General features: G+C 41.1%; 1 protein-coding gene across 1 annotated transcript; it reads left to right on the forward strand.

Moving 5' to 3' along the window:
• The first annotated feature begins 4,916 nt into the window (after nt 1-4,916).
• LOC117694112 (cancer/testis antigen 55-like) lies at nt 4,917-17,990 on the forward strand. Its single transcript, XM_034484871.2, has 5 exons — nt 4,917-5,136; nt 7,363-7,544; nt 13,342-13,483; nt 15,797-15,909; nt 17,213-17,990. Exons 1-5 carry the CDS (start codon nt 5,046-5,048, stop codon nt 17,402-17,404), a joined length of 720 nt encoding a protein of 239 aa, XP_034340762.1. The 5' UTR covers nt 4,917-5,045; the 3' UTR covers nt 17,405-17,990.
• Nucleotides 17,991-20,110: the final 2,120 nt, after the last annotated feature.

Genomic DNA, 20,110 nt, shown 5'->3' on the forward strand with positions numbered 1-20,110 from the left:
CAGCTTGGTCTTCATGAGGGTCCCCTAGCAAGTGGAGTAGGTGCTATCTCTGACTCTGTTGTCTGCCATTGGTTCTCCAACCTGGACTGCCTGGTTGGGCCTCAGTGGATGTGCTTAGTCCTACTGGGACTTGATGTCCCAGGGTGTGGTGGTACCCAAGGGGGGGGGGGCTTCTCCTCAGAGAAGGGGAGGGGGCTAAGCAAGAGGAGGGAAGGGGGCTGTGATCAGGCTGACAAATGAATAAAAAATAAAAACAAACACTGATATTACTGGTAGTTATTATATAAGGACAAGTATGATACAATACATAAATCTTTTTAAAAACTCAACTAGAATAAAATATCAAATATTTTTAAAAATGTTCCACTTCAAAGAAAACAGCCAAAAATCTTCAGCCCTGTTGTGTTCCTATGAATTTTTTAACCCCATTGTCCCCAAGTTTTTCTACTCTGTCCTAAACAAAATCTGTTAAAATAAAAGACGGCCAACAACTTGGGAGTTGATGTTTACTAAAATTCAGTTTGCCCTACGGCATCAGGTTCAAGACAAAGCAAAGGTAAGCCATATCTTCAGGGCTGCAGCAACCGACAGCAGACACACATGCTTCGTCGCTAAATACGAAAAACAATTTTTTTTAAACTTCTTTAGGGTATGATGAAAAGACCAGTAACGAAAACCATGATAACTGTAAAGTATCATACTTTGTTCTGTGAAATAATACCTTATAGTTCATCTTGCAAGAGTCAGCCTAATCAAATAAACCAAAGCAGAGAACATTTAAAACCAAGACCTCAACCAGCTTGCGATTCAGCCCCCTTGCTGTTTGTATTTTATTTTCAGCTTCTCAGACACTACAAACACTAATTTGTATTTCTAAAGCATTTTTGTTATTATAAGCCTTTTCTTAATACACTAACAATGAAATCATAAGGGAACATACTGTTAAAACCTGAGGACCTGTTGGAACACACCTTTAATCTCAGTAGTCACGAGCTGGAGGTAGGCAGACCTCTGTGAATTCCAGGCCAAGGTAGTCTGCACAGACTCTGTCTGAAAAATAAAAATGAAACTAGTGATTAGATGGTTTGGCTGTTGAATGAATTTGAAGTTTTCTTTCATTTCCTTTCTCAGAGTATTCTTTTGTTTGTAGCCCAAATGCCAAAATTTTTACACTTTTGGCACCCTTACTGCCAAGCCTAAAGAGCTGACTTCAATCCCCAGGACCCTTATGATAGAAGGAGAAAATCAACTCTGCAGGTTAGATCATCCTCTGACTTCCATAGGCACTCTACGTACACATGTATATGTTCACGGGCATTAAATTAATTAATTAATTAATTAATTAATTAAGGTGATTTTTAAAAATGAGTAAATTTAAGATTGAGAAGCTCCTGACGCCTTGATTGCCTTTATATCCTTCCTGTCGAAAAGACAACTCCTAGCAGAGCCCCACTAAAGCTCCCCGTGACACTGTCTGTGATGCTGGCAGCTATAGTACTGTTAGGCCACATGCCAGCATGAGCCCTAGCCGGTGGCACTGAACTTTGGCAGCAACTGGAAGTGTAAGTGCTAAGATGTCAAGTAGAACATGATTATCTTTGAATTATTATTCATTCATTCATTTATTTGTGTGTGTTTCTCTCTCTCTCTCTCTCTCTCTCTCTCTTTCTCTCTCTCTCTCTGTGTGTGTGTGTGTGTGTGAATGTCAATATGAGCACATGTGTGTGAAAGCACACACACACACACACACACACACACATGTGCTCATGTGAATAGTCACACACATGTGGAGGTAAAAAGACAGTTTGGAGGAACTGCTTCTCTCCTTCCACTGTGTGGGCTCAGGGATGAAAATCAGGTCTCCAGCAGGCTTGGTGGCAAGCCCCTTTAACCCATTGAGTCTCCCCTTCAGTACCAGTGATAGAAGCTAGGCTCTTGTGTGTGCTCGCCAAACTCACTACCACGGAGTTACACGCCTTAGTTCAGTTTGCTTATTCATGGATTTATGGTGTACTTCCTATAAACAAACATGTCTTACCAAAGCCTATATATAACTTTGTAATGACAATGGAATTTAGAACTTGAACACGGAGCCACCAAATTCTGAAACTGGAAAGGATGCTTCAGATCATACAGTGAAGTGTCTCCCATCATGTGTAACGTACTGTCACGAGGTTCCTGAGCACTTGGTGCTAGAATGATTGACAAGAACTGAATCGTCTCTCAATATAGGCCTTATGCTGAAAAGTAGCAGTTTTATCTTGTTATTTTAAGGTTTCCTTCGATATTTTTAATTCTATTATTGTGCTCATGTGCTTGCACATTTGAGAGTCCACTCCAGGAATCCATGTCTGCCTGCTGCCATGCTCCCCGCCATAATAGTCATGGATTAAACCTCTGAAACTGTAAGCCAGCCCCTATTAAGTGATCTCTTTTCTAAGAGATGTCTTGGTCATGGTGTCTCTTCACAGTAATAGAACAGTGACTAAGACACCATGTGATTCTCATAGTGCAAAGTTCATCTTTTTAAACCACAGAACTGAAACTGGACGTGGTAGCTTCCTTCTGTTATCCCAGCACTGGGAGGGTGATGAAGGAAAATTGCCCATATCCAGCCTACAGAGTGAGATCCTCTCAAAAAAAGAAAGAAAGAAAGACAGAGAGAGAGAGAGAAAGAGAGAGAAGTAAGCAAGTCAGTTACTAAGAAAGAAAAGAAGAAAAACATCTGTCTCTCTGTCTCTCCCTCCCTCTCTGTGTACTACGTCATATATTGCAGGCTAGCCTGAGGCACTCAGCAATCTTTTATCAGCAATCTTTCTGTCTCCACCTCTTGAGTATTGGGACAACAGGAATGTTCCATCATGCCTGATTTAGTATTTGGTATTTGTGACTGACTTCTTTCACGTAGAACAAAATGTTCAAAGTTGTTTGTTTGTAAATGTATGAGTAGGTGCTCATATAGTCTCATTCTCTTGGAAATATGTCTAGCAGTGAAATCACGGGGCATTCGGTCATTCTGCTTTTAGTTTTCTGAGGAACAGCCCAGCCCAGGGGAGATGTTGTTTTAGCTGCTTTGCCACTGAACAATGTGAACGAGCTCATTGTGTGAGCATTATAGCTGTTTTATACCCTGTCCAACACTTGCTAATGCCCATCTTTTTAAAATATTGAACATTTAAGTAGATACGATATAGCACTTCACTGTAGTTTAGATTTTATTCATCTTCCTCCTCCTTTTTTTATTTTTGTTTTGTTTTGTTTCTTGTGATAGGGTTTCTCTACATAGCCCTGGCTGTACAAGAACTTGCTCTGTAGACTACACTGGCCTCGAACTCAGAGATCTGCCTGCCTCTGCCTCCCAAGTGCCAGGATTAAAGGCATACACCACCACTGCCTCATGTTTTATTAATTTTTATGGCTAATAGTCCATTGTTAAACACACATAGCATTTTTTGAATGATTTTTTTTTTAAAAAAATTATACTTATGTGCAAGAAATTTAGGCCAGGCAGTGGTGGTGCGGGACTTGAGTCCCAGTACTCAGGAGGCAGAGGCAGTTAGATCTCTGAGTTCAAGGCCATCCTAGTCTACAGTTAGAGTTCCAGGCCAGCCAGGGCTACACAGAAAAACCCTGTCTCGAACACACGCACACTACACCTACACACACAACAAAATCAGCGATGGTCAAAATCAGTCTGTTTAGCAAAGTTAAGTTCCTTAGCCTTACTCTTCTGCAGCTTAGCTCTGTGAGCCACAGATTTGGGACCCAAGATGGCACATCTCCCTGCATTACTTGTCATCAGTTCTCAGAACTTCAACCGGCTTAACCAGAGCACCTTTGTAAAGACAAATTTAATCTGTGTTAAGAGAGTGCTGGTCCATGTCTTCCTGTAGAGCAGCTTCCCTGTTCTGGTGTTCCCTTGATGATGCAACAGGAGAACCTCAACTTGTAACATAAGGGAGACAGGAAGACCATCAGCTCTAACGGTGGTCATTTGTGAGCTGGCATGTACTTGTAGGTGAGCTTGAGCAGCTGGGTAGCTATTTGATGATCTGGTTATTCACAAGAGGCATGGGCTGTTTTGTTTTTGGCCATTTATGGAAGCGAGCCTTTTGCCATTGTAGCCTGTTGTAGCAGAGCGGTCTGACAAAGCAGATAAGATCTCCTTTGAGCTGCATGTCCTGTCCAATGCCAGTTCTTAGAGGGGTTTTTTTGTTCTTTTTTTGTTACTTTTTAAAAGTCTCTAAAAGACTATTCTCCACTTTTTTGTACTCCTACTCGTTCTTGACAACAGAGGCTGGGCCCACCCTTTCAGCACATTGCTCGGCTGCAGGAAGAGAGGCACATACTAGCTTTTGTTAACCCGGTCGTCTACTGATTGCCTCATTCTTGCTGTTGTTTCCAGAGCTTCTGGAGTTCTAGTCAGGAAACCATGGCTTGTTTTTTAAGATTTTAAAGCAATAATCTCTTGCTGTAAACAAACAGCGATGTCTGTTTCCTGTGTTTTTCCTCTAGTAGAAACAGTCCAGTAGGATGTGATATAGCTCATGCCTATAATCCCAGCACTCAGGAAACTGAGACAGGAGATTGTCATGAGTTTGAGGCAACCTAGGTTCGAATGAAATCCTGTCTCAAAAACACAGGAAAAAAAGCCTTACCGATGAAACAATGACAACAACAATAAAAACCCGAACCTATAAAACTGTATGGGTGGAGGCCATTTTAGATTGAGTACTGGATTTCAGTGCTACGTGATGGGGGCAAGCATGTAAAGGTCATCTTCCCTGTTTGCCATAGGTCAGTAGCGTTCCTTGAGTAAACTGCTCTCCTATTGGCTGGTTGGGCAGATACACTGGCACTCCACACGTGCCAGTTCTGCCCCCACCTCCCCGTGGGAGTCTTAGACTAGAGAGGCTGTACAGAGAACGGAATTGTGTCTGTGAGAGGTGCTGTGATTCGGGCTCTCCTGGGAGACAAAGAACTAGATAGAAGGAAGCCTTATTCCTGGTACCACCTGGTGCCCAAGCTTGCTCAGACAACGAACTATGCACCGGTTAATTTCCAGACTTCATGCCCTCTTTCAAAGGAAAGAAGACCCAACGGAGGCGAGAGAAGAGCAGCAGAGGCTCCTGGAAGGTACTGCACTAATTCTTTGTCCAAAGAGATGTTCTCTTAGAGGTGTGTTCTATCTCTGGTCCAGAGTCCAAGAAACTTAGAAAACCCGTGCCTGGTCAGAGCAGCGCCATTTTATTGACAGAGTAGGGCATCGCCAGTTCCTTGCCCCGCACCCTGGTATGCCACCCGCTGAATAGTCTTGCATGGACTCACTCCAGAACTCCCCTTCCCAAAGGAATGACGAAGGCTTTAAAATAATGGGGGCTACAGAGATAACTCTAGAGCACTTACTGTTCTTAGATGATCGGGGTTCAGCTCCCAATGCCGCATTGTTGCTCACAACTGCCCAATAACTCTAGTTCTTCGGTCTCAGAAGTATCCTTCTGTCCTCTGAGGGCACGTGGTTCACATACATACACTCAGGAGCAACAAGCATGCACACATGTTCACGCTTGCGAACGCACACACGCATGTGTGTGTGTGTGTGCATACACACCCACAATTTTTCTTAAAAAATTCTTTAAAATAAAAAGAACAAAGTATGGCAAAAGGCAAAGAAAGCAAAGGGAGTGAGGGGTGAGGAGCTACTGGCAATTAGCTGCTACGAAAGGGAGAACCAGTTTTCTTTAAGGATATGACCACTGCTAGGTCGACCACCCTCCAGGGCAGGCTCTAGACCCAAAAGTATTTGGGCAACACAAATTGGACTCAATGGGCTTAAAAGAAAAACTGGGAGAGACTAGTAAGTTGGGTGACTAGGGAGGTGGGGTAGATCTGGGAGGAACTGAAACAGGTAGGGTAGGTTTGATAAAAAATATATTGTAGGGAATTCTTAACGAATAACAAGATAGGTTTTAAACAAAGAAGTCAGAGGTAGGAAATCAGAGAAAGGGTAGAGGGTGGGGGTGGGAGAGGGGAAGTGTTTGTGTCCTATTTTTGCACTTATCTACATACTTAAAAAAATTAAGCCCAGGTCTCCCAGTTAAGCCAGGTTTTCATCAACTCATTTGTTTTAGTTTACCATAGGTTATAGGAAGATTCCCTTCTGTATTTACAGTAGTAGTTTCTCTTGATTACTTTATCTTAAGAATTATCTATTTGTTTTGATGCATGTGTGTGTACAGCTGTGCAACAGCACACCTCAGGAATCAGTTCTCCTATCATTTTGCAGCATCATGGGATTAAATTCAAGTTGTCAGGCTTGGGGACAAGTACATCTACACGATGAGCCATTTTGCTAGCCTACTGCTTTTGTTTCTTAACTGAGCATGTGTTTGAACCAGTTTTCTGTTATTGTGTTAAAATGCCTGAGACAAGTTAACTTAAAAGAAGGGTTTCTTGTGGCTTATATTGTCCGAGAGTTCAATCGATGATCACTTGACTGTGTTTCTGGGATTCTGGTAAGACAGAACATCTTGGTGGGGAAGATGTAGTGGATCAGAGCTGCTCAACTCATGACAGTCAGGAGGAGGGAGAGAAAAAGATAAACTTTTATAATAAAGGCCTTTAGTCCCAATTCATGAAGCTATAGAAATTCATAAATAGATTACTCAGCTAATGATGTTAGAGCCTTCCTAACCCAAAGGTTTCACTTCTGAACATTCCTACATTGGGGACCAAACTTTTGATAAGTTAGCTTATAGATGATATTTAAGACCAACCTATATCAGAAGCCAAACAAATTAATTCTATATCTATGATCAGTAAGGAGACAGGAATCAAAGTTTACTCACTCACTTTGTATTCCTGCATGTTCTGGAGTCTGCCACTGATTGCCTGTACAATGGGTTATTATGAAGGTTTGTTAGTGAGAAGCCAGTAAATGATGTAAAATGTAGCTGGGGTGAATGGTTATCTCTGTTCTAACAAAAGAAACTCCAGAATTACCTTGTCTGTGCTAGAGCCAAGTAAATTGGGTAGACGGCAAAGAGAATGCGCAAGCTAGTTTGTGGCTCAGCAGAAATCATGCCCTGACACACCCAGATTGAACAAACAAAAGACCACACACACACACACACACACACACACACACACACACACACCAATTTAAACCTTGTCATTCTCCCTCCAGAGTCCTCCATGTTTAATCATTGCTCACCAACCCAATGTCTATCTCAAATCAAAGTTACTTTATTTCTAGACTTAGATGATCATTTACCACAGTTTCTCTGATAGGGTTTATTTTTAGTGTGTGTTTGCACTTGAAAATAATTTATATGAATAAATTTGTCTTTACTCATCTTTTAGATGATACCACATTACAAAACAAACAGCGCGTTGTGACAGTGTCCTGTAGTAACCATAACTGGATCACTGAGCACGTCCACTTCAGTGCTGACGTCGGGACTGACAACAACCCTCTGAAAGTTGAACAAAAACTTCCTGCAGCTGTGGAAGAACAAAGCACTGATGGACTGAACGAAGTCACAGTAAGACTTGTATCCTGGATACTCTCTCTGTTTCTGAGTTCCTTCACTGTGGCTTCTAGTTTTCAGCCCTCTTAAATAGACATGTTGCAGTGGATGGAAGCTGAAGTGTAATTTAGGGAATTTCATGGGTCATCTCTTCTAGTTTGTAGTAGTATGTATTTAGAAAAGTGCAAATTGCATGATCTATTACTCAGTATTTAACAATAATTATTAGAGTTTATATTATCCTGTAACTTCCTTTTATAATGCAAATAATAGGTCTGTGTTATTTGTTAATTACTAGATGAACAGACATATACCTTAATTATTTTTTTAAATAACTTTATTGACGTATAATTTACTTACTATGGAGTTTCCCAGTTTAAAACATTTTTATATTTACAGAATCTGAATCTAGCACCCCAGTTCAGATACTTATCATTTTGATCGAACTTGCAAATAAAGGTTATTATTATTACTGTACTAATTGACACCAGCAGGAGCAGAATGTGAGACTCCTTATTTCTCAGGGTTGGCAAGAGTGGAAGTATTGTCAATCTCTGAGATTTTTAGCTATCTAAAATGTGAAAAGCTAGCCAGACAGTGGTGGCACATGCCATTAATCCTGGCACTAGAGATGCAGAGCTAGGCAGATCTCTGTGAGTTTGAGGCAAGCCTGCTTTACAGAACTAGTTCCAGGACAGCCAAGGCTACACGAAGAAACCCTGTCTCAAAACTTTCATACCATGAGCTTGAACACACAGGGGGGGGGAGGGGGAGGAGGAGGAGGAGGAGGAGGAAGAAGAGGAGGAAGAGGAGTAGGAAATGGAGGAGGAGGAAACCCAGTTAGGTTTCCACATGTAGTGTGGCTGTTTGTTAGTGTGAAGACAGAGCACTGAAGTCAGAGGGCACAGTGGATCATCCACATAGCTACTCAGTGGTGGTAGACAAATGTGAGCCTAGTACTTCATTTGTGGATAAAACTGAGTGAATAACTAATCATGAAATTGGTTTTAGCAGCTGGAGATGGAGATTAAATAATAAATGGAGAGTCTAAGGTCTTCCAAATTGAAAACGTGCAAATGAATTTATAATGCATGAAATTCTCATTCATTTCCTTCCCCCCAAACCAAATTTAATTAATAAGCCCCATAAATCAGGATCACCACAGTTTCAGTTATTCTTTTGCAATGGGTTATGCCTGTAGCTACATCTGGAGGATGAAAAAGCCATTGATTGTTTAGATGCTTGCTAAAGTGCCATCAGCTTTCAGGAGTGTAAGGAGGTTCAGGGAAGTGACTCAGCCTCTGAAGCACTTGCTGCATAAGCACAATGGCCTGGGCCAGCACCCACTTGCAGCCTGACCTTTAATCGCAGTGCTGAAGAAGCAGAGACAGGAGAATTCCTGAGGCTTGTTGGCCAGCCAGTCTAGCCAGTTATGGCATTCTGGTTTGGTGAGAGAGCCTGTCTCAAAGGTAAGGTGGAGACCAATCGCAGAAGATCCCAGTGTGAGCCTCTGAGTTCTGCATGAACATCTCCCGGCCACGGCTTCCTCCAAGACAGACATTTTACAAGAGTAGGGTAAACCAACACTTCCTCCTTCTAGACAGTCACAGTAAAAACCATGGATCGAGTCACCCTTACTTGTTTCTAGGGATGTAAGAACAGAAGTCTACTCATTCCAGATAGAATACCAGAGACGGACCAAAGAAATGACTTTAGCCAAGTCTAACTTGGATATGTAGTGGGCTTATTGGAGTCATACAGGCAGATTAGTCATAGGATCACAGGTGACTCAAAGGCAGCTTTGTCACCAAAAAGTGTCCCCAGCATCAGTGACGTCTTGTGAAATGGGCCTTGTGAATTTGCAATTCAGAGCAAATAGCTACATAAGAGTCATTTACACAGCACTGGGGAGGCAGAAGCAGGAAGATCTCTGTGAGTTTGAGGCCAGCCTGGTCTACAGAGTGAGTTCCAGGACATCCAGGGCTACACAGAGAAACCCTGTCTCAAAACAAACAAACAAACAAACAAACAAACAAACAAACAAAGTCATTTACAATAAGACTAGACACAAAGGGGCAGGGTGAGGGAGACTGGGAAGAGTGGAGGATGCTGTGGTAGGGATGTATCTTACAAGAGAAGAAAAAGTAAATAAATTAAAAATAGATAAACAAGAAAACTGATGAAGCTCTCTAAACAGTCCAAACACAGAATGTCCCAAAGACCAAGCCAGTTCAGAGACAACTTCAGGCAAGCAGCCTCAATTTACTCCATGCCCCAAAGGAAATCTTCACAGAGGCAGGACAAGGCCAGCTGGGTACATTCTGGCCAATCTGCAGCAAAGGCAGTTGCCCCAGGATTGAGACAACAGCTTCAGCTCTGGGTGAAGCCTAAGGCTAGGGGTTAGACGGGGCAGGGATTAGTGAGAAAAAGTAGGACAATGTTGAGTCTGTGCAATGGCGTCCTTTTCTTCTTTCTGAGGACCTGGTAAGATGAGCAAGGCAGCCAAGTTTACAAGCTAACAAAGGCTGCTCTTCCACTGTCCCAGGTTGCACAGGCTTCCTTCAGTTTCTGGACTGCTGGCCCTGCCTGGCTGACTTTACCAGCCTCAGTACAGCCTCCCAGGAGGCCTCCCAACAGGATGGTTTCTTTTAACTCTTCCCTTCAGCAGGGCATTGCTCCCATCAGGGTACCCAGGGGCTCTGTAGGCTTCAGGAGCCACAGCAGATATTATAGTAGGAGCTAAGCTGAGGCAAGGCACAATGGAGCCCAGGGCCTCTGGGCTCATACCATAGGCCAGCAGCTGTGGAGACTCTCACTGGAAACTTTTGAGCACAACATTCTGCTCCTGATCCAACATGTATATTATTAGGAAAATATGTAATGTATTAGATTATAAATTTTATGCCCAACTGTGGAATGGTGCCCCTAAATTAACGACACTTCCTTTTCATAGGATGCCATGATATCCTTTAAAAGTTAAACTAAACTGGTTTATTTGTGCCCATTTTTTATGTATTTATTATACATGTGTGGTATTACACTTTCCTTTAAAAGGGTGTGTAGGTAAATTATCTGGAACAAGTCCGGGGAAGAAAGTTACAGACTACTAACATATAAAACCAAATGTGAGTCCTTTATTAGCTGACAGTAGAGAGTAGGTTATTGCTACACTGAACTCTGGGCACCGATGTTCAAGATACAGAGTTTATAAAGGCAAAAAAACTGCAATGACATTGTTAGATATAGGTCAGGAGAAAACCATTAGATTAGTTTTGGTTATGTGTTCAATAGGTACTTAGATTATACATCTAGGCCATGGTCAGGACCCTAAAAAGCCTCTAATGTGTGGCCAAGGCAGATGCGACTGTTCATGGAATTAGGAATGAAAATTGCCTGAGCAGATACAAAATGGAGTCAGGGTAAGAGCAGGTCAAGATGTTGTTATCTTGGTCATTTCTTGAGAACATGGCCAGCGGTTATTGACTAGGGAATGGATTTGTGAATTATATGTGATTTTCTTGCTTTTCTGTCTTTTTTACATTTTATATGCTGAACATGTGTTATTTTTGTAATGAGAAAAGCAAAACATAAGATAAAGATGTCTATAATTCTAAGAAATAAAAATGCAGATGCTTTATTATTATTTTAGATAAAGTTCTAAATTAGCTGTGATTTTTAGACCCTACAGCTCTTGGTTATTTTCTTTCATCCCAGAGTGAACTAGACCTAACCCTGCTTAGCTTCCAGGATCAGAGGAGACTGATCATATTTAAGGTGGCATATGGCCATTAGATTTCTTTTCTCACATTTAGCTCAATGTTCTTTCGTCTCCCCAGATGCTCTACTCTGGAATCTTGGGGGGTTTTTTTTTGTTGTTGTTTTTTGTTTGTTTTGTTTTACAAGACAAGGTTTCTCTGTATAGCCCTGGCTGTCCTAGAACTTACTCTGTAGACCAGGCTGGCCTTGAACTCAGAAATCCACCTGCCTCTGCCTCCTAAGTGCTGGGATTAAAGGTGTGCGCCACCACTGCCCGGCTTTCTATTCTGGAATCTTAGCATTAGATTAGTTACCTTTCTTTTGTTTCTGTGCTGTCTCCCTAGCCCTCTGCCCAACACCAATTTCTCCTTTTCTCCCTTTTCCTGATTTTTAGTTTTTATTACTGTTGTTGTTGTTGTTGCTGCTGCTGTTGTTGTTGAATCTTCTTAAATTAGCTTGGGAACTGGAAAAATGGCTCAGCAGTTAAGAACACTTGCTGTTTTTGCAGAGGACCAATTCGATCCTCAGCCCCGACATGGTTTCTCACAACCATCTGTAACTCCAGATCCAGGGGATCTGGTAACATCTTCAGGTCTCTGCTTTTGATCTCTGAAGGAACTGGACAGGTCCATGTCAAGTCAAGCAACTGGTATTTGGTGCATTTAGCTATGCCTCCTTTCAAAAGATCATGCCAGTTGGGCTTGTTACCTGTTCAGTCACTCTCCTGCTTCCACCTAAATATCCAACTGCACTCTATGATTAACTCTGCATATGGCCTGGAGAAGAGGCTAGAGTCAATATGGAGGCCAGGGAAGACTGTTTTGGGGTGAGGAGATAGTTTTGTCTATGCAGCCATAGGAAACCCTCTTCTCTGCTAGGTAAAGCTTTCCAGATGTGGCTGGCTGGGGAAGCAGTGCCCACAGCCCCATAAGTAACCCCTCACCTATGCTCTGGAAGGAAGCCTAAGAAACTCATTGGTTCCTGAGAGTGAACTCCGGTGGAATCCTGTCTCTCATTGTCATTGGGATCTCAGGAGAGAGGGTAGATAGATGCTGTTCACCTCTCTCCATGGGAAGAAATTTTAGCAACAATGACACATATACATACTTGCAGACAAAACACTCAAACACAAAATCTAAAATGAGTTTTAAAGTTCGAATACAAAGTAATGGGTTTCATTATGCCGTTTTTATGCCTATGTATTATTATGCTTTGCCCTTATTTCCCCCTGTCCCCACTGCTTCCCTATTGTTCACTGTGTGTCCCTTACCTTCCTCCCCTCCCCCTTTCTGCTTTTATGTCCCATGAATTCTATTACCCTGTTTTTCCCTGTTCCTCCTGTCTCATAATCCCTTTCCCAGTTCAGTGACCCTCACACACATACACATGTAGATATACAAACACACATAGAGACAAACATAAATTCCAGCTCAACTTACCAGATAATCTTTTCTTTCACAGCCCAGGTCAAAAATCACTTCCTGAAAACCTTTTCTGTATTCTTAATATTCTTAATATTCTTCATCTTAATTCTCTTTTGCTTTGGAAGTCCAGGGACCAATTTTTAAAGTTCTTATCACATACCATGACTTACTTTGAATTGTCTTTTACTCCCTTTTGATGCTTAATTACTGATAAGTAGAAGCTATATATTTTTTGCATAAATACTAACAGTGTATTAAGTCTGGCAGACATGCAAATAATGGTTTTAGAAGAAAATTTTAAAATTTATGATTGAACAACACAAAGACTGAGCCCTGCTGTAAACTATGGATTTTATAGCGTGTTGATGCTGGCTTATCAGTTATAATCAATGTATGTAGCAACGCTCTGAATTCTCAAGTGTCCTAATTTACTCTAAAACCACAGTAGATGATATGAAGCCCAAGTATTATTTCATTAGTGCATGCCAATTTATGTGTCAGTTGTCTATGATCATTATTCGAACTATTGGTTGAACAATGACTTTGGGGGGGTCAGATTTTTTTTATTTTTTTATTTTTAGCTTTTGGCTTGTTTGAAGAAACATTTTTAAGTTAGTTTGTTTGACATACAGGTGGATGCTTTCTTCAATGACCATGGTGAAGAACCATCAGAAACTCCCATGAGAGTTTTACTTGGCTGTATCACCTCTCTAGTGGGTGAGGCTGGCAACAATGATCAAGAATTGACCTTCTCTCTAGACATTGCTTGTAAAGGTACAACTCACATTTTTAAATGTAAAATTAGGTTCCACCCATTTGAAATATTACCAGTTCGGTGTAGGCTTCATTTTCAGGGTCAAATTTGGAACATGTTTATTTGATGAGAGGATTTTCGTATTACAATTACTAGTGCAATGTACTTGGATCTTTGCATGGATCAGACTCAGGCTTGTGCTTGCTAGGCAAGGGCTTGATCACTGAGCTACATTCCCAGTCCCGTACTCCGTACTTTTTATCTTCACTTCAATATGTGAAGTGGACTACCGGAGTTTGAAAATAGTTTGTAACAAGGGCCACAAAAGTCTCATGCTATCATTTGTTACATCTTCATTTGTTTGGACACACTAATATTTGTACAACTTTTTATTTATATAGGTATTGAATTTCTATTCTAACATCATTACACAAACGAAAAGATACCATTTCATAATACTTCAAATGCTTTAAAGTAAGGCCTGGAAATAGCCTGAAAAGTCATGTATATGTGTACTCAGTGTTGAATTCTATTTGTATTTATCTGATACAACATTTTATTGTTTTATATCTAAAACAACGACATGTTCATCTAAAGAGTCTGTCGGACTTTAATTTTGTTTAAGAGAATACTAGATATTGAAGGCAGAGGACAAAATATAGAAGGCTTCATTAAACCTTGCTTATTAAGAGTTCATAGTATCATCAGGAGAGACAGACATGTGAATCCATTAAACTAGGCTGATGGGAAAAACACTGGGCAAAAGCAGTGCTAGGAAGAATCAGAGAAGGCTGACTGGGCTGTGTACTGTGTAACCTGGACTTTAGACCCAGCCACTTTATGCTTTTAATAACCAAATTGGAAAACCAAGACAAAATGAAAAACAGTTTTATGCATAATGAAATGTAAATCTCATATAATATAAACCTAATGAAAGCTTGATATCTTTATTATAACACCCTGCTCCCTCACCTTGAAACAGGGACTTCCTGTAGCTGTAGCTTAGTCAAGTGCCATTTAACTTGGACAAAAAGAGTGACATTGTCCCAGCTACACAAAACTCCTTTTTAGTTTAGTTTTCTTGGATGTCAAAAATTTCAACTTGATATTAGTTGTTATCTTAGGTACTCTCCAATCATGACTGCTTGGTGGTGTCTAGGACATTATGACATTTTCCCTCAGAAATTCTGTTTTCAGAGGAAAGGGTCCCTGTGATTGTTAAGTTCCAAAGACAGTTTATTAGCCTGTCGCTATGCCAACAGGAAGTTGTCAACAACAGGGAAGGATGCTAGAATATTCTTCTCAGAGTGGAAGGGACTTGGACATGTTTGTAGTGCAAAGGATATGACTAAAGGTGCTGAAGAGAGCAGGAAGAAATGATGGAGTCAGGTCCCTGAGCTATAAATAGACGATAGGACCCAAGGCATAGGCGGAGAGGCTTACTTCTGTGAAATAGGGTTAGTCATAGTAGCAGGCTGTTCTAGGGTAAGAAAAGACAGTGGCTAATAAAGAAGGTGTTGCTGAGCCCCAGCAGTCTTAAGGGCCTCAGCCAGCCACATCTATATTTGTCAGAATAAATGCTGTTAAGTGAGCACTATGAAATCTAGTGAAAATGGCAAACAGTTCTTCATTGCTGTTTTTATTATCTTTGTGTTGCTCAAAATAGAATCCTGGTTCTTGCCCATGCTAACTAAGCTACAGCCTCCATCATTTCCTCAATGAGAAACTCAAAGAATGGAAAGCAGAACGAAAATCATCTTGCTTTGCCCTATACTGCGTAATGAATCTGTTACTTCCTTTCTGTTCATTGCGCAGGTCATTGTACTGCCTCAGACTGTTCCAGACATATTTTTTTTACTTTTATCTTTTTAAAAATGTTCTGTGTATGTGAGAGAGGTTTGCTCACATGTATGTGTACAGCACTATTTGAATGCCAACAGAGGCCCTGGGGATGGAAGTTATAGGCATCTGTAGCCTCCATGTGGGTGCGGAAACTCTGAACCCAGATGAGCTGCAAGAACAACAAGTGCCTTTAGCTGCAAACCCACCTCTCCAGCCCTCATCTTTTACAAAACAGTGCCTCTATTTATGGGTATGTGTGCTTTTGTGCAAGCATATGCCACATGTATGCGGGTACCCGCAGAGATCAGAGGAATCCACAGATACACTAGAGGTGGCTGGGGACACTGGGAGGTGAACCTGTGTTCTTGGCAACTCTAGGGTTCTAAATGTACTTTATGTGTGACGGAAACTGTGTCAGGGCTAACATTCCAGGAAATAGTAAAATGTCACATTGCCTCTTCTAACTTGAGTTTCTTCCATGACTGTCACAGATTTTCAACCTTATAATGGTGACCTGGTGGAAATTGAGTTTTCTGATGATCCAGACACACAGAGCAGAAGGGTCACCTTGGTGAAGCCCCTGAAACATCGTCATGTAAATGAGGTACTTTTTGTGTGCTGTACTTGTCCTTTGTTTCTGCTTATCTTACATTTAGTGATTTTTTTTTTTTTTTTTTTTGCTGTTCAGGGTTATATTACAAGTGTTAGGAAACCAAAAATAACTGTTTGGCTATATAAGTGGATGGAGGCAGATGCAGAGACCCACCACCAAACATCAGGCAGAGCCAGGGGAGTGTGGTGGAAGAGTGGGGGATAGAAGTGAGCAAGTTGGAGAGGTCAAGGAAACCAGAAGAACAATCTAACATGGGCCCACAGGGTCTCACAAAGTCTGAACCACCAACCAAAGAGCACCTATGGGCTGGACCTAGCCCCCCCCCTCCATTTGTAGCAGATGTACAGCTTGGTCTTCATGTGGGTCCCCTTACAAGTGGAGTAGGGACTGTCTTCTCTGTTCCTTGCCATTGGATCCCCTTGCCCCTACCTGGACTGTCTGGTTAGGCCTCAGTGGGAAAGGATGTGCCTGGCACTGCTGGTACCAGAAGTCCCTGGTCCTGCTGGTACTGGATGTCCCAGGGTGGGGTGATAGTCAATGGGAGAGGGACGGAAGAAAGATTTGGGGGGTGAGCCAAGAAGAGGAGTGGGCAAGGGAGGCTATGATCATGATGTAAATTGAATAAAAATTATTGTAATTCTGAAAGGAAATGATGAGATTAGTGTAGTATGTAATAAAATTGAACTTAGTATAGTTTATCTGGGAGGCATTAGAATGTTCTAAAACCAAAAAAAAAAAAAAAAAAAAAAAAAAAAAAAAAAAAAAAAAAACCAAAAAAAAAATACCCAATGATCAGGTTTCTTGGAATTGTTAAGAAAAATGGGTGGAGTGTCACTTGAACTCCTCACTGTGGGTATGATATGGGTAGTAAAAACTGAAAACAAGTTGGCTGGAATTTGTTTTGCACCATTGGAAAAATGAAGGAATGTGCTTCTAATCACCCAAGGAAGTAGAGGAAAAGGTTAACAACACATTCCTTTCTCACTCCTTTCTTTTCAAGCAATCAGCCTTAACTACAAGTTCACACCCATTATAATTATTTAGAGCAAAATTCTCTCAGTGGAGACCTGGTGGGTGCCCATCCTCAGAAACTGTTTTGATCGTTGTGAGGTTGGACCCAAGTGGAGGTGGAGGTGGGGGTGCGGGTGTTTACACAACACCTAGCCAACATGGAAAGCAGGGTGGGAATCAGTGATGGAATGCAGGAGTCTGCTGCTTAGGGCCGGAGAGAAAGGCAGAGTCTATGACCATGGATTATGATTTTCTACACTCACTGCTGCCATTTTTCCCATAGGTCCGAGTTACCAAAATAGATGGAAGAACTGGGGTGTTGGAAGACACCATCTTTTTCACCTTGGAGTCTCTTAAACTTCCTTCTGGATATATGCCGAAAGCAGATGACCTCGTCAATGTGATTGCTGTGCAGAGCATTCAACCCAACTATTTCTGGAGAGCAGTTACAATGACCCCAGTACAAGTACTGTAGGAACCAAATCCTTCAGTGTTACTTGTATGGGTAGTGAAGGGCCTGCTTTGTAGAATAGTAATAGCAATGGTAAGCCCAAATGCATGCTAAATACATTTTTTTTCTTAGAAATGCCCTGGTAATTTTGTTGGAAGTATGGACTTACTTTAGGAAGGTGCCTGATCTATTCAAAGACATCCCCAAACTGTTTTTTTTTTTTTGTCTACAGCAAAGAACACTGCACATCAGGTTAAATTCTGGGTTTGTCCAAGGTCAAGAATGATGCTAGTGGCCTGATTTGTCCCTTGAGAAACATGCAGAGGGAGGCCAGCAAGTGAATGTGTATAATTTAAAGTCATAGATGCCTTCAATTCTGAGTCCTCTTCTGCTGTGTAGTGTTTACTTTTTCCATGACATTTTCCATTTTCCATTACCTACTCAGTTTGTTAAATTTAATATTTTTTTTCTAGTAGAACCCATACGCCCATGTTAGAATGCCAAAGCCATACACACAGGGTTGTTGTTAATTCTGTAGACTCTCAGCAGTGCCTGGTAGTTGGGGCAGACTGCACATTAATACCTTCAATAAAGCTGTTGTCTGAGCATCAATCCTGTTTACCTGTGGTTAATTTGCTGTTCAGTCTCTAGGAATGAAGTTGTTCTGTGTATTATTAGTTGTTTACATGGTGGTGTTTTTTGAAACAAAAACATTGCTGCATGGGGTACGCCATCATTTTCCATGATCCCCTTTTGTGAGAGAGGTAGATATTTCCTATCTACAGGCAAGAATTGGAGCAAATCCAAATATGAAGGAAGGGAAGTTGCTTAATCAAGCTGGGGACTGTTCCCAGAATCCCACTGGTCTACCCTATGAGATTCCTTGATTTTTCTTAACAACATGCACCCAGGTGACTGCCATCTTGTGAAGCCTACAGAAAGAAACGGTGGGCTCTAACACTATCCTAAGAGTCAATATTTTACCACATGCTCCTGGCCCCGAGTGAGTTTGATTATGAATTTGCATTTTATTTCTAGTAGGCACTCCCCATGGTCTTACGGTTTTACTCCACTTTGTAATTAAGATTATAGGAGTGAACTGGCTCAATCTTAAATACATTTAATAACTATGTATTATGTATCAGGCTGTGATCTAGACATTGGAATGAAATCAAAAGCACATGTTCAGATTTTAATGGAACTTGGCTCACTCACTGTTTCTTAGGTTCCTGACCCCAGGAATATTTGGCAATATACTACTCCTGCCTAGGTACTTTCACCTGTATCTTGAACCAGTATACTATACTGCATAATATGTGCCCCTTTATTTAATTACTCCCTACATTGCTATTTTGGATGGTTTGGAGATTTAAGAGACTGAATGTTTGGCTGACCAGATAACAACTGGCCATTTACATGGTGGCATTATCATTAACATGGCTCCATTCTTGCAGTAGGGCATACTATTTAACAAGACAGTGACAGACAATGCCTACAACATACTTACTCCATAGAGGAATGTTTCTAGCACACAACACAACTGTCTGGGGGTTTGTTTGGGAAAGACCTTATTACTTACCTGGGGGCAATATCACAGGAAGGGTGTAGTAGGGACACAGCAAACAGCTTTTTAAAAGTTGTCATTTAAGTCAGCTCAGTAAAGGAAAAGAGGAAGGTGGGCTTGTTGAATAAAGGAGCATTTTCAAAGACACGGACTGCTCATATGCCATATGTCTGTTGATAAATTAAGGGAGTAAGAAGCATGTACTTTATATATATGAAGACCAGGCACAGTGAAAAAAGATAATATACCTTAAAAGGAAAAGCATGCTATGTAAATTAAGTACACAGAGAACACTCGAAGTGCTTATTTCATCTCTGGAACTCTTGGTAAAACTTGAAACATAAACAACTCCTTAGAAACTTGATTAATATTTAAAATTCTTTTTTTTTTTTTTTTTTTTTTTTTTTTGGTTTTTCGAGACAGGGTTTCTCCGTGTAGCCCTGGCTGTCCTGGAACTCACTCTGTAGACCAGGCTGGCCTCGAACTCAGAAATCCACCTGCCTCTGCCTCCCAAGTGCTGGGATTAAAGGCGTGCGCCACCACAGCCCGGCTAATATTTAAAATTCTTATTTCACGTTGGAAATATAGACCCGTGGAAAATAAGGCAGGAAAATAGGGCCAGCCACACATGACCATGAATCATAGGATTACAAAACCAAAGCAAAAGCATCCCTTTGACGGCCCTAAGAATTGTACAAAACCCTCCCAGCAAAGCACATTAAATCACAAGACCAACCAACCAAGGGTCCAACCTTTTAGAGAACCTTTACTTTTCCTTTTGTAATAAGAAGCACCTGGACACCTCAAATGGGGTTCTTGAAACATACACTCACTTATTCAGGCCATTCCTGTTCTGTGCAGCAGAGTTTATGCTTTTATTTTACTTCTAGTAAGTCTAGACTTTAACTACTAGTACCACCATGTGTCTTGCTCAATTCTTAGCAATGAAAGGAACCTGGCCTTTATGTAATGTGTGACCTGAGAGATTCCCTCCAGTACAAGAGGAAGACATCAGAAGGATCCCAGAACCACACCTACAAAAAGGAATGAAGCCGTTCTCTTAATTTAATTATGCACTAACAGCGAAAGACTAATTTCTTTCTATATAAGCTATATAAGTTTAGAAAAGGACAACTTATACACATCTTTTTTTTTTTTTAAGTTGG

The sequence above is a fragment of the Arvicanthis niloticus genome, chromosome X (genome assembly GCF_011762505.2).
Source record: "Arvicanthis niloticus isolate mArvNil1 chromosome X, mArvNil1.pat.X, whole genome shotgun sequence".
Taxonomy (NCBI): domain Eukaryota; kingdom Metazoa; phylum Chordata; class Mammalia; order Rodentia; family Muridae; genus Arvicanthis; species Arvicanthis niloticus.